Raw genomic sequence first — 15496 nt, 5'->3', positions numbered from 1 at the left:
ATATCAACTCTTTACCTTCCTGCCTCCTGAAGACAAGGCAGTTGGAACCAAAAATCTCAAATTTGACACATCAGGTACAGATTCCCACATGTCCATTCATTGTGTTTCTTAGCCCGAGTAGTTCCCTTCTTCTTCTTGGTCTCCCTCAGTCATAGTTTCTTTACAGCAATTCAACCATGAAGGCCTGATTCAGACAGTCTCATCTCAACAGTTCATGTTGAGATGCACATGATGATACATTCAAAGTTCTTGATATTTCCTGGATTGATTGTCCTTCTTGTCCCAAAGTAATGAACTGTTCATTCTCTTTACTTAGTTGAGTAGTTTTTGCCATTTACTGTATACCAACACTACCTCTGAACAAAACAGCTGATGTTCTCAAATGCATTAAGAATGAACTAACTCTTGACAAGGCACCCCTGTTAACTGAAAAGCTTTCCAGAGAATGTCAAGAATGTGCAAAGCTGTCATTAAAGCGAGACGGTGGTGCAAGGTGGCTACGTTGAAGAATCTAAACTATAAAACATATTTAGCTTTGTTTACAATTTTGTGATTATCACATAATTCCATGTGTTTTTTCATAGTTTTGATGTCTTTGGTGTTAATCTACTATGTAGAAAATAATAAAAATAAAGAAAAAATATTGGATGAGAACGTGTGTTTAGACTTTTGATAGACTTTTTGTATATTTGAATTGTGTTCAGGATAGTGAAAGTGCTTTGTTACAGTTGTCAGGTTACAGAACAGTGTTTGCATATGCTCAGAAGTATATTTCCATTTCCATTTGTTTTTTAAACTGTGCATGTAAAAAGGGCTTTGATCTTGATCAGGGAGGTTATTTGCCTGGTCCCGCCTAATAGCTGACGCATATAACACATATATAGTGTGGACATGTTTGAAGTGAGCTGAGTCTATGTTGTGCTGATATTCTGGTAGGCAAACTCAAAGATCAGTGGTAGAGTTAAAAGTTCAAACTAGAGTCCCAACCAGCTCCAATACCACAGGAAACGGTCTCTCGAGTCCAGAAGCTGTGGGTCGTACTGCCCGAATCAGACCACAGCTTTTAATATAGTATCCATGTCAAAATATCAGGTGGGTGTGTATGCGTGCCTTGCACTGGGGACACTGGTGGCGGACGTCCTTCAGTTTGTCCATGAAGAAAGGGATTAAACAGCAGCCTGCGACACACCTGTGAAAGGAAGAAAGGCAGAGATCGGGGATGTGAGGAGGGTGTAAAAGAAATTGCATTTTATCACCTATAAAGAAGTTATATCTCCTGCACCCGACCAAAAGATGGACCAGCACCTAATTCAGAACACACAGTACACTTAGTTTTTTTTGTATGGATCAAATTAAAGAAGATATCATTGTAATTGGGTTAATTAATGAGTTTTAGAGGTGCCAGCAAGTAGATTTTGAACCTCCAGACAATCAGACCAGCTGTTTCCCCCTGCACTTCCAGTCTTTATGCTAAGCTAAGATAATGTGAATACAGACAAAATGCCTAACTCAACGTTTCTGCAGTCAGTCAGGTTTAAGAAGACATACCCCATCATCGCGGACATGCAGCAAAGCACCCACATAGATTGACCCACTGTGCGGTGGGTTTGTGTGACGATGACCTCTTGACAAGATGGACACTGGGTCACAGCTGGCGTCAGACCCAGACTGTTAACTTCTCCACAAGAGAGAAAGAAAGAAAGAAAGAATTACCGACCTAGACACTCAGATGTTGGGTGTCACTGTTATATGTGTGTACATGTGTGTGAGGTGGTGTTAGTTACCTGGAATGGCAGTGTCTGTTGGTGTTTCTTCCTCAGGCCTAGTTTCTTCTCTCTGCTCCAGTGTAATGTCCTTTGTAAGCTGGGGAGGCGGCAGCAGGTAGATCCCCCCACGGGGTATCTCAGATTTATAAGAAGTGGGACGCACATCCTGTTGACCTGATTTAAAACACGTGCAGTTTAAACATGTTTTGCAGGGTGACAATATAGATGCATTAAACATCATCTGTATGTTTAAATGAATCAGGTTGCCATGAATAAGAGTGTTAATCAACTGGATGTCATTACTGAGTTCGGAGCTCTTTCCCTGTTCCTCCAGCTCTGCCTTTTTAACCAGCAGCTCTTCTATCTCCTTCTGGACGGCCTCCAGCTCACACAGTTCAGTGTTGCCCTCCTCACTGGTTACTGACAACACCACACAGGGAGAGTAAAATTTAGTAAAAAGTTATTAAACAACAAAAATACAACTGAATAAATAAAAACCAAAATAAAATGCAATGTAAAGAGCCCTATAAAGCTGTACTACTTTTATTTTGGTCTTCCATTTGTGTTCTTGTGTACTACTTATTTCCATTTTCCTCCTTGGTTTATTTTTTATTTAAAAAAACATTTAAGACAGAGTAAAATCTTTTTTTTTTTGTTTTATACACTGAATGATAATAATAATAATAATCATTTTTAAACTAAAGTAGCTAACTTAGTAATCAAATATTAAGATGAACTAACAAAATATAAAAAGCAGAGAAAATTACATTTTAAAGGTCCAGTGTGTCAGCTTTCTCTATTTACAAAACATGGCAAAAATTTCACATAATATACAAAATTCCATTTTCTATTAGTTTAACACCAGAAAAATCATTATGTTTTGTTACCTTAGTTTTAGAATAAGAGTTTTAGATGTTGAACTGCCATGTAGCCCAGAACCTACAAACTAATCACTGGTCCTAGAGAGGGCGTTTCTCGTTTTTCATTTTTCCTTCATTCAAGGAGGGGATAAAATGAGCAGGTTTCATTCTATAACTACATGCCATCAAATTGCACAATGGTTCTTTCTTTCTTTCTTTCTTTCTTTCTTTCTTTCTTTCTTTCTTTCTTTCTTTCTTTCTTTCTTTCATTTTTTTTTTTTTTAACAAAGTTGCATATTTTGTCAATGTTAGCTTTCTGGCCAAAATTCTTCATGAGCTAAACATTCACTAATAAAAGATACAAATAAAAAAAGTATTCAGCTTTTATTTTCACACTCCATCATTGCATCATTTTGGCACTTGAACTAACGATACTATACAGTATTTGTAGCTCCTTAATTCCCAACCTGGGAATTTTAAAAAGGTCTATCTCAAGAAGTCAGTTTCTTAATCAATTAGTCAATTTTTAATTCTATACACAGAACCTCTTAGAAAATTAATGAAAAATGTTTAAAGAACAGTGACTTATGAGTAATTTAAAAGTTTTAATATGTTTAAAGAACAGTGACTTATGAGTAATTTAAAAGTTTTAATTCCTTTTGATGAAGAATTATTCAAATGAAAATGTAAAATCATAGTACATAGACATTTATTTTTAAGGGAGCAACTCACTTTCCTCTGTGGTCTTGTCACTGGTGTTCTCCGCCTTCTTCTTGATGCTCTGTCTCTTCATCAGAAGGAGACGCCTGTTGTAAAGCTGCTGTATGCGAAACTCAATGAAGGCCTGTTGTGTCAATGCGTTTATTCCCTCTGGTGTCCTCTGGTTGGGTTCAGAGTCACCCTCCTGCTCTTGTCCTGGGTCTGGGATCTCCATCCTGTTATTCTTGTACCCACACACTGAATCTTCAAAGTGTAGTGGCATTAACCATGAACCAAAACCATCTCAAAAATAGCTCCAAACAGAATCTGAAACCAGGCTCAAGTCCTTCTGGGGCAAGTTTAAGTTTTCCTGTCTTCATTTTTCATTTTCAGCCCAGAGAAATGGAAAGCTGGATGGTGTCCAACATTTCTGTCAATGTCTAATAAAAGTATACAAAAAAAAAAAGTAAAACAAATCCAACTCATCCGGATGTGTTTTCATCAGTTGACCAGTCTCACTGAAAGTAGCTTGAACAAAGTGACACTGAATATGATATGATGTTCATAGTTCCATTTAAGTCATGTAAACAGTGTGCACAAACAGATTAGGCTGCAGGGCATGCAAATGTTATCTGCCAGCCCTGAGCCATTACGCATATGCAGAACAAGGGACAGTGGTTGGCATTAGGTGTGGACAGCAGCTCATGACATTACACTTGTTTTGGTGCTGTGGAGAAAATACAAATGAATTCTAGCTTACTACTCCGGTAAAGCTGTCTTCTCTGACATAGGTAGTCATAGTTTTTCATAGGTAGGTTGGTTGTCTCCACTGTGTTAATAAAAACACAGTGCACAGTAGTGGAAGTGGACTTATTTAAGACAATGAGTAATGGATGAATAATAACAAATCATGTCTGTATTCAAACTATAAAATCACCTATATTGAGTACAAATTAAATTCATGCAAGGATTCAGTCCCACTCAAAAGGACCAACAAACATTTCAACATGATCCTACATGACCATATATTTCTGCAAAAAGCTCAACAGTTTTGGTGATTCCACATCTCTTTCAGTGGTCTGAAGATTGGGTTTTATTAATTATAGCCTACCTAAGGATGTATTTTCCTGAACTTTAACTTAATAGTTTGTTATTTACTCATGATATTTTAATCTTATATAAAATTGCACCATTAGTTGATTTCTTGGTCTAATCTTATATAAAATTGCACCATTAGTTGATTTCTTGGTCACGAGTGGCAGTTATGTAGCAACATTGGCATTCATTTGGAGTCGTGTTTCTGGTTACCTGGAGAATTTAAGTCCAATAAGTCCAATAATTTAAGTCCTTGTAGCTCTTCTTGGGTCTCCTCCAGCTGGTTCTTTACAGCTAGCTGCTCCTCTATGTTCACCAGCTAGTCTCTAACTTTTACCACGTGTTTTTTTGCTGAGCACGGTGGGGGTTTTCAGAGCGGTTTATGCTGCTGGAAACAAGGCTGTTATAGGACAAAGACCAAAATAAAAGAGAGAGAAAAAAAAAGAGCAGATGGAACCTGCAGAGTTTGGCGATGATTCCATGTGGGCTTATCACTACTAGCAGCATATTGAGTCACATAAATCCCTTGGTAGAATACAAATATTTATGAGTTCAGCTTGAAGACCTGAAACCAAGTTTTCAGGGTCTTTAAGTTAAAAATCTTCAATAATCTGAAATATCATGTACTTGTTTGAAGCTCATATTTTATTAAACATAGAAATATCTAGAAATTCCTATTTCTTACTATACATCAAATAAAATCCCAGTATACATAGTAATATTTTTTTTCTGCTGAAGGGTTTTAGTTTCAATTTCAATGTATTTCCAACAGAAGTCCAAGGATCATAGACACGCTCTATACATACATAAATACTTGTCTCGGTCGATTATTAGTCTAAAAATAACCTTGGTTGTGTGGAAGCACACAGTGTACCGTGTTTGTTCAACTGTGAAACGTGACAATTGGCCCAGTGTGACAGTAACTGGCCACCATAGCATCGATAAAGCCTGGAGTGAGTTTATAACATCAGCAGAGCAGATGATGTCTGACCTATATTCCACACACAAAATCACTTTATACATGTACTGTGCATTGGTCTCAGTGAAAATAGCAGCCAGCAGACTGTAATTATTTGTGAATATAGATAAGGAGTGTGTTTCATGAGCCTTATCTGTGACCTCTTTTAATTTCCGATCTGTCTTTTTATACCACGTCACAGTTTGATAAGATGTTGGTATCAGCCTGTGTTTCTTGCCGATCCCATGGCTCCTGTGGTTATCTGTGCCACTGTGCTCAGACTGAGATGTAACTAGAGAAATCAGACTTGTTGTTTAAGTCTTTTAGGTATTAAAGGGAGCAAAACCTCCAAATTATAGTGTGTGTTGTTCTACCAGCTGAACACTAGATGTCAGCCTCGTACACTAAAAGAGCAGGTCAGGCCTACAGAGGATTATGTCCTTAGTTTACGTGGCTGACGTCACTAACCCTGCAGTGGCAGTACTCCATCCATCCATTCATCCACCCATCCATCCGTTCTTCCATTCATCCCTCGGTGCATGTACCGACTGAAACATTAAGGACCTTTACACAAGCCTCATATTTGTCTTTCTTTCCCCTCCTTCCAGTTTTAGGACGCTTCTGCTTTGCACAGACATACTCACAGACCTAATTTCGCAGTTACTTGTGTGTGTGTGTGTGTGTGTGTGTGTGTGTAGGTGTGTGTGAGAGAGATCCATACAGATCAAATAACAGTAAAGTATGTGTGTGCATCACCTGTCAGGGTATTAGTCACCTAAGCAAGGATACACATAGTCATTGATGGTTAATGAGCTTCATTATTCAGCAACAAAAGTTCTCACGTATCGTTGAACAATAGTGTTACTGTAATAGAGTAAATGTTAAAAACACTTGGACCAGTGTTACCTCCTTGACCTGAAACAACTCAAAATAAGTGTTTTAAGGACTACTTATGAGACGAGCCTAAGAACGTTTGGGTCTTTAAGTGGAACTTGCCCTATCAACCTCTACCCACCCTCCCAGGGGTTTTATTCCCCGTAAAGTAACACATTTATAAATAAATTGTACTTTTTAACTTTACCTTACCCTCCAACACACTTCTTTATATACACAAAAACATTAAAGGTCCACTGTGTTTGATTTAAAGGGCTCCAAAGATATCATTTTTTTACATTAGCCCACAACACAGACTCTAGAAAGGGCCTCCATAGTTTCGCCTTCATTCTAAGAAGGAGAAGGTGAGGTGAGGTGAGGTGAGGTGAGGTGAGGTGAGGGAGTTGCAATCAGCAGCTACACCACTAGATGTCACTAAATCCTACCCTCGAGCATTTAAGCATCTGATAAGCCCACCAGCAGAAAACGTTAGCAGCTCACTCGTGAACACAGTGGAACATTTAGAGGCTAAAGAGACAAATTTTCTCAGGATCAAAACAAAGCTAAAAGAGAGTAAATATTAGACTTACATTCACCAGGTGGCCAAAAACACAACTCCAAATAAAGGCTCTGGTCTGCTGGTGACGTAAAATAAAGGCGATATGTTCTGTTGACAGCTTGTAATTTTTTAACACAGTGTATTATGAAAACCTTCCAATTCTAATAAATTATCCCTCAAACATGTCAAAATTATTGCTAAATTTGAACTTATATATTCTTTTATTTATCGACATGTACTGTGTTTTCACGCGGTGTTATCTAAAAGAGAATGAATACTAGACTTAATTTTGCCATGTGCTGCTGTCTGCCTGCTGCAAAACATTTAAAATGCCATTCGCTAACATGTTTGGACAACTTTTAAAGGTGATAATGTCAGTGTTGTGACAGCAGCTTGTTGTGTGGCCCAAAAACTTTAGTTCAAATTGAAAGCGAGGTCCAACGCTGATGTTAGAAAGAATACCATGAGACATACTGAAACACTTTATACAGCGTTGAAACTGCTCTCTGTAATTCCCAGCCATAACAGTGGGCTGTTACATAACACACAGTACACAGAGGTGGTCCTTTGAACAACTTTAACACTACCTCAGTGATATGGGTCAGTCTGTGTTTACCAGCTGTACTGTTACTGTACAGTGGAAGAGACAGATGGTTTTAACACACTGTGCCCGTCCAGCGTGTCCATTAGGCAGCATGTTGTACTGGGTTGCTCCATCCCAGAGGACGTCTCACTGATGATGACATACAGTTGCTCAGAGAATTGCGTCACGCCCGGATTAATGTGTATGTGGGGGGTGGGGGTATTTGTGTATTTATACACTTTTGAGGACAAAACTAGAGCTCACATCAGTCAGGGATGTCTTTAAAATCTTCATTTCAAACTGTCTAATCTTTGTCTTTCCTTTGTTGTGTTATAATAATATATAATAGTTCATTTCCTCAATTTAACAATCATAACAAGAGCAGCACTGTCATATCTGTAGTAGTTGTACATTCATTTAGGGTGCCAGTAATGAATGTCATCACTGAGTGTGTTGCAGCAGTGTTTGGCGAGTGTGTGTGGATGTTCCTGTTCTCTTGTCTGAACAAAACCATTGTCAGAACCACTTCCCGTGCAGCAGCGTGCAGCTGGACTCTCATACTGACTAACAGGGGGAGAATTTGACACTCTGATTTGACAACACTCTCGCATTCACAGCAGTTGAGCGCAGTTGTTTCCACTCATGGTTTCGAACATGTTGGCTGAACATGAGTGGCAGCAATGATGTCATCAAACTGGGGCAGATTTTTTATTTTTTTTATTTTAACTCAGGGCAGACAGGCGAGATCACTGCACCACTCAGGCTGATCAGAGGCAGGAGGAGGAGGTGTGTGTTTGTGTAGGGAGGACAAGTAAGTGAGAGAGGAGAGAAACATAAAGAGAAGGGGAGAGGAGGTGAAAGGGGGAGGAGAAGAGGGAGAAAACAGGACAAGAGAGGATGTCAGGCACGCTGCCAGCATGCAGGTCTACTATGAAAAACGACGTCTGCGGCTGCAGCGACAGGCGAGCGAGGATGGATCCAGCTCTGCATCAGGCACACTACATCACATTCCCCCGCAGACGCCTATCTGCGCACGAGTTATGTTCACGCACATATCACTGCTGTTAATCATCTGTTGAAACTAGGAGGGTTATGCAATAGAGCTTCTCCTAAAATCTCCGCGCGGCATCATTCAGCAGTAAAACTCAGAGATTAAAACCTCATTGTTATGCCTTGAACGCGTAACAACAAAGATAAATCACAGTGACAAATCGCAAGAGTATCCTGGTGTGTTACCACGGTGCGCCTTGCCACAGGGTGGATACTCAATTTTCTCAGGTGGATTGACTTGTCAACACATCTGCGCTCACTTCTGATCACATGACCGCTTGCAGACACTGATCACAAGATGTGTAGCATTTTAAAATGTGTGTGTTACACTGACATCTAAATCTTGAGATGTACAGTAAATTTACAATGAACAAGACGACTATGGCACTGAGAGAAACTCCGATTGGTTCTTCCAGTCCTAAATAATACAGCACTGTATAAAGCAATAAACTTTAAGCGATGTTAGCAGCTTCACTCTACGGAGAGCAATGCTGGTCTAGGTTATCTCATCATCTAGTCAATGGATCTGCATTTTGTTGATTCGTAGTTCCCAGATGATGAATCCTAATCGCTGTGATGATCCCTTGACTTTTCTTCTAGTGCCACCAAGAGACTGACATTTGCACTTTTTAGTCAAATGTCTCAACATAATAACAACAACAATTGGACTCACTATGTCTCAATTTGGATACTTCCCTTAGTACACGTCTATGTAGTACACTGTGTACACTTCCTGGTGTGGTGTGCTAATTTTAGCAGGGCAGTGTTGTCTCATTTTGAGTAAAACTGCTGTGCACCTAAATGACTACACTGAATTTCAACCGTAACATATCACTGCTAAAACATAAATATAAAACATGCGTACAAATTACATTTCTATATTTGTGGTTTTCATTGGAACTGCATCAGCTCCAGCAGCTTCCTCAGCCACCATTTTCACAATGCCAGTGGTCTTTCCCCCTCCACTATATAACTAGAATGATGACCGTTGAAGGTGAGAAGTGTTCCACACTGAACTTATTGACCATTATGAGTGCACCACCACCACCTGGGTACTCACAGTATGCTGTGTTGTGTCATAATTATACTTATGTACACAAAAATGAAAGTGTAAGAATGAAAGAATGTGAATTGAGACAAAAAATTGCAGCTGCGATGCTGTTTTGGTCTGTTCTCTACATGGCCTCATACCCCACCAGGAGCAGTGGATTGTGTTAACTTCCTCAGATGTGGTCATTTTAACTTGGTTTATGTGCTTTTACGAGTAAGTAGGCACTAATAACACTAATAATTCACGTCTTTGCCCATTTTTAGATTAGCCGCGAGGCTGCAGAGGCACGACTGCCGAGATGTCGGCGTCCAGAGTCAGCACATTCTGAGCTTTTTGACCTTGCATGAGTTTGTTTTCTTTCATTTGAGAAGAAAAACTTTCAATTTGAACATTTTTCCACAAACCTTTCACAGATTTCACCATCTACCACTGGCAAACATTAAAGCCCCAATAATCAACATTGTTAAACTAGCGAAAAATGTCATTCCTACATGTAATAATAAAGATTTGCAGAGTGCTTCACGTATTTCAGCTCATAGTTTTGATTTTACAGTCTCCTGATTTTGCCGTTTTTTTGTTCACAGCTCTCATAAGCATCGCTTTCAGGCACAGCAGGCAGCTGTTTTAGTGAAAAGGCTCTGTTACACCCACTGAGTTTACAGCTTGTTGCTTTCTCTGCAATCAAGTGGCCTAAAAGTCAGTTTAAGCATCATTCTCATTCTGGAAGTACAGCAACTCTTTGTATTGTGTTTGTGGCACAGAAGCCATTAGAGCCTGCCAGTCATCCTGGACGAATGTCTTATGTTTGCTTACAGTAACCATCAATAATATGGAAATGATTCACTGATTTTAAACAGTGTCGCAATTGCACTTTAATATCTGTGGTTTCAGCCAATGGGGGCGTCACCAGCACTCTTTCTGTGTGTGTGACCACGGTGAACCTGTGACAATGGCTGTGTGCCATTTCAGCCACTCTGGCTGAGATCCTGAGTTGGACACAAAGCCGGCTTTATCTCTGCTCTCACTGTTGTATCAGTGCTGCCTGGCTGGACGCATTAGCACCGGACTTAGCAGCCACACACACACACCCACACCAGCACTAAAACAATACATTACACTTAGACTGGAAGCAGGGGACGTTGTGTGTCTGTGTGTGTGGGTGTCCCCCCCCTTTAGGGGAAGTAACAGAGACAGACACCTGCTGTTCCCATGTCACATGGTGCTGTTGGGAAGGAAGACATATAAGTAGAGTGATGTATGGTCTGTCTGTGTGTGTGTGGACACTCTTCAGAGTGTATAAGGTGTGTGTGTGTGTGTGTGTGTGTGTGTGTGTGTGTGAGTGAGTGTGCGGACTGCCTGAACAGGTCAGACTGGCCAAACAATAACACACACAGCACTGTTTCTTTCTTTTTCACTTCCCTCTATCATTCTCCTCGATTTCAGCCCTCTTCCTCCACCTCCTTCCTCCTTTGTGTGCGCCTCAGACACTTCTCCACGCACATGATCTCGCTCTCGCTCTCACTTCGCAGACGGACGCGGAGCTTGGAATGTGTAGAAAGAGATTTTCAAAAGACGGAGAGGAGAAACGGAGCCATAAAACACGTTCACAGGTGAATTAGCAGGTTGTTACACTGCAGGACATCACAGCCACAGACATTAACACAGGAAACAGTGTGGCTGTTAACCCTTTGTTCCACAAATCTGTTCACAGATGCCATTCAGTATTTATGCACACTAAAACCTCATCAGCTGCTCTGCTGCTTGGTCATATTTTCAGTTGAATATTTACGACCCGGTATGAGCTTATCGCTGTCTGCTTTATATCAAACAGGATTTGCTGTTGCGATCTCGCTCCGCAGCTCTGTACTGTTGTCTTGACTGCGAGGCAGCTCTGTGGTGACAGCAGGGGGTTCGATTAGATTAGATGAAACATTAATGATCCCTGTGGGGAATCAGGCCATTGAAGCAAACAAGCACCGACAGCATACATCAAAGAGGATGTAAATATGAAGACAGAGTAAGGGGTGTATGCAAACACGGTGCTAACAATTCCAACACTTACACATATAAATATATGCATAGCTATGTATAAATTAGCATCAGTGTGAGTATGAGCAGGTAGTTATCAAAGAGTCTATATTATATGAGTATACAGTCGTCCCTCGCTATAACGCGGTTCACTTTTCACGGATTTTTTTCAGTGTAATTTTGCATGCTTTTTTGTACAGCGTACTGTACAGTATGAACGCGCATTGTGTTCTGCGTCCTGATTGGCTAAGGGAGTACTGTACAAAATGCGTGTAAAAAGGTGTATAAAAGTGTGTGGTTAGGGGTTTTACGGCCTTAAAACATGTAGAATAATTGTAAAACTTACTTCGCGGATTTCGTTTATTGCGGGTTATTTTTAGAAGGTATCCCCCGCGATAAACGAGGGACCACTGTATACGACACAGGATAGTAAGATTAAGCAAAGACACCATGGTTTTGTTAGCATTCATCAACACCAGATCCCATGTGTGTTAGCGACAGACGCCTCATGAATGATGCTAAATGCTAACAAAAGTTGTTTAATGGTAACAAATCTTTTTACCGGAGCGTACTTTCATAGAAAGGATAGATAATTATTAATTATCAAGAGATAATTAGCATTCTACAACAACAAAACCCATGTGTGTTAGCTACAGAAGCGCAACCAAAGCCTCATGGAAAATGTTGAATGCCAACAAATCTTTATCTTTAGTAAAATGACGTCTTTTTTTTTTTACCATACTTGGAAGAATAGATACATATTTAATCTTTTAACCTCTACCACATTCTGAAAGCAAGCTAACATGGACATTAGGCCTCGTTTTAGCTTCTTACCCCCAGTCTTTTTGGACAGGAAGACGCTTGGTTTACGGGAAATGTCTTTAACAAAACCACTGGTATACTTAAATAGACTTTAATTATCTTAACCACAGGGCTATTTGTTTATGACACATCATGGTTAGCTTCATGCAAACAGCTCAGTGTTTAAATGTAGCATATTTAGGCATTGCCAAACTTTGTTACGTTGTCAGTCCAATGTGAGAAAGATGTAACCGACAAACGAGTGAAGGAAATGAACGCTATAAATAGTCATGTGCAATAACTTTCTAAAATGACTTTTTTAGATCTAATAATGCCGCAGTCGATAACATCTTGTGTTTGTCTCAGAGAGAACAAACAGGAATCCAAGAACAGAGAGCCCACAGCTTGGGACAGGCCGAGTGATTGATGTGGCGTCGTCAAGACAAACAGCTGCTCATTTTCCGAGTCATTTCTACCCGTTCTGAACTTTGACTGCCGCTGACATGATGCATCGTTTTCTCAATGAATTTTCTTTTTTGTTTTTGTCTTCCGAGTCATGTCCAACACTCTCCAAGACAGCCAAGTAAAAAACAGTTTCTTTATTCTCAGTATTTCTTCGTTTACGGTTACTTTTTAGAAGACAAAGTCACATTTCAAACACCGGCTGTTGAATTTTCAGGTAACTATGTTTCCTCTAGGATATGAAACCTTTATTCGGTTGCCTTGTTACGCCACACCCTGTCATTATGTATTGCTATTGTTCCATTCCTCACTTAACTTTTTTTTCTCAGTCTGACTCATAATCTCTCTCCACCTAACGTCTGCCATGTGTGCACAGTATGTATTTGTGTGTGTCACCTTTCTCCCACTTCCTGCTGCTAGCTGCAGCTTGTCCGATTCGGAGCCAGAGCCTCCACCTGTAGAGAGAACGGGAAGGTGAGGTGCTAGGTTACAAACGCACCCAATGTCACTCTGTCCGTTCTGCTCTCCTGCCCACCTCCACACAGTACGCAGTGTCCTCTGTCATTTCCCCCCCCACGCCTGCATACCTTACCTTGCAAGCACCCTGTCCGATCTCGGCACAGTCTACCTGTTAATCCAATGCCTAAAGTATTGTCTGCTTAGTTTTTTAATCAATTTTATTTACTCTTTTATTTACACTGCCATGCTCTGTAAGCTTCTACAGTACATTTTGCATAGTGTTTACTGGCCTTTTTTAACCTCGCTTCTGTTCCCTATAGCCTCGGATAGTTTAACAGTTTATTTTCTCTTCCTCTTTCATATGTTTTTTTTCTAAAAAGCTGAAACATCATACTGGGTTTGTCTGTCCATATGTGCTTCTGCAATGGATAGCCACATCCAACCTCATCATTTTAGGGTAAAATAAAAACTTAAAAGATCTTTTGTTAGCATTCACCAGGACATACTTTAGCTAATGAGATGCACATGGTTCTTTTCAGCTTTCTTTGTGCCTATGCTGAGCCTTAAAACATGAAGATATATTTGTAACCAATGAAAATAGTTATGAAGTAGCTAGTTTTATAGGCTAAATGTAGCCTGTATATGCTACTAATAAGAAGAAAACATGAGAAAAAGATAGCCCTCAGCTGTGTATACAGACATGGTAAAAGAATGTCAACCTGAAAGCTAAAAGTTAAAGGTGCCCCGTGGACAGAAATAATATCTATTTATGTTCAGTCTCGTGGCTCATCAGTGGTCTTCAAGGCTGAATGACAGCTGGTTGCTCAAACAAGCCATCTGTAATGGCACCCATGTGTCAAACAAAGCTGTCACGCTGTTAATTATGCATACCTTTAAGCCTTAATATAATTTGAACAGATGAGTTAAATAAAATTCACCCTCAGTACAGTTATTATAAACAGTTAAACTAACTATAGAGACCAAAACTGTTTTTTGTACCAGGCTGTAAACATGTTTATTTCTGCTGTGAAGTTGGACATCTTACCATAGGGACTTATGGAGTCTGACCCACTCTGTAGCCAGCCTCAAGTGGACATTTGAGCAACTGCAGCTTTTGTCACTTCATAGCCGCTTGCATTAAAAAACATAATTTGTATCCTTCAAAATACTTAATTGTACTTAATTGAAAGCAGTTTCCTTCTTCAAGAAATGGGGGTCCACTAATACAAACACTGCTCCATAGCGCTACTAGTGGCCAAAAACTCACACAGGGTACCTTTAAGTTTAATTAAAAACATATTGTAATGTAAATATTCAGCTGATTAGATAAGCTCATTAGGTAGTTATAAATGAAGTGAATTATAGAGGCTAAAAGAGGCTGCAAATCTCTCTCAAGTATCCTTTGTTTATAGGAGATAACATAAAAATTAAGGTCAGACAAATTTACCAGTGGTAAACACCAAATGCCCTACAATAGCTAGCTAATATTGTAATGTTTACACATGAAGTGAGACAGGTGTACTGATGGTGTGCCATCTGTGAGGCTGTGTTGTGTCCACACCATCCAGTGACCCAGAAAACGAACGTCCTGGTTTTGCATGAAGGATAGATCAACTAAAAAGAGCAGTACGACTGTACAGCAGTATGCTAACGTAAGACGATATGCATGTTGAGGATACATTTTCTCACTTTGTCGTGTTATCTGCTGAATATAAAAGGCGATAAATAGATAAGAGTTGTTGATTTTATGCACACACGACGAATGAAAATAAACTGGAATAAAGCAACTGTGACCCTGAGACCCCGTTCACTGCATTCATTTCATACTGGGTCACGTTGTGCTGCTGTTGGACAAACCCTGTGTTTACTGCCATTGCTGTTCCCTCATGCTCAATTGCACTGCGGTGCCCGATGCCAAGTTGTCGGCATTCACTCGACCTCGCTCACACACTCATGGCAGCTCAAGAATTGGCAAAGTGGCACTCACAATCAGCAGAGGCAATCTCTTTTATTTCCTGCAGAGGAGGAAGCAGAGAGGAGGTGAGCTGAGGACATGGAGAACTCCGTGACCCCCTCCTTTACCGCCGCCACCACCGCCACCATCATTACCACCACACACATGCCTGTGGTGTGGTGTGGTGTGGTGGGTGTTCATGTATGGCGATCTCATGCGTGTGGACAGCTGGTGTTTGTGTTTGCATCTAAACACCCATGGATTGAAGGAGAGGGGGGGGGGTGAAAACAGCGATTGG

At 40.2% G+C, this 15496-nt stretch overlaps 1 protein-coding gene across 1 annotated transcript; it reads right to left on the bottom strand.

Moving 5' to 3' along the window:
• Nucleotides 1-820: 820 nt before the first annotated feature.
• Nucleotides 821-13764, bottom strand: LOC109142969 (uncharacterized). Its single transcript, XM_019278526.2, has 6 exons — nt 13182-13764; nt 3359-3765; nt 2070-2186; nt 1785-1940; nt 1549-1678; nt 821-1189 (listed from the first exon to the last, which is right to left on the bottom strand). Exons 2-6 carry the CDS (start codon nt 3606-3608, stop codon nt 1081-1083), a joined length of 762 nt encoding a protein of 253 aa, XP_019134071.2. The 5' UTR covers nt 3609-3765; nt 13182-13764; the 3' UTR covers nt 821-1080.
• Nucleotides 13765-15496: the final 1732 nt, after the last annotated feature.

Source organism: Larimichthys crocea, chromosome XVI (genome assembly GCF_000972845.2).
Source record: "Larimichthys crocea isolate SSNF chromosome XVI, L_crocea_2.0, whole genome shotgun sequence".
Lineage (NCBI taxonomy): Eukaryota > Metazoa > Chordata > Actinopteri > Sciaenidae > Larimichthys > Larimichthys crocea.
The sequence above is the reverse complement of the archived record's forward strand: the minus strand, read 5'-3'. Positions and strand labels throughout refer to the sequence as shown.

Bases quoted from the DNA above. Each gene is read 5' to 3' on its own strand.
- LOC109142969 (XM_019278526.2), bottom strand. From the start codon at position 3,608: ATGCCACTACACTTTGAAGATTCAGTGTGTGGGTACAAGAATAACAGG. The intron at 2,187-3,358 runs GTGAGTTGCTCC...TGGTGTTGTCAG, and splicing joins TGACAAGACCACAGAGGAAA to TAACCAGTGAGGAGGGCAAC. The intron at 1,941-2,069 runs GTAATGACATCC...GTTTTAAATCAG, and splicing joins GGGAAAGAGCTCCGAACTCA to GTCAACAGGATGTGCGTCCC.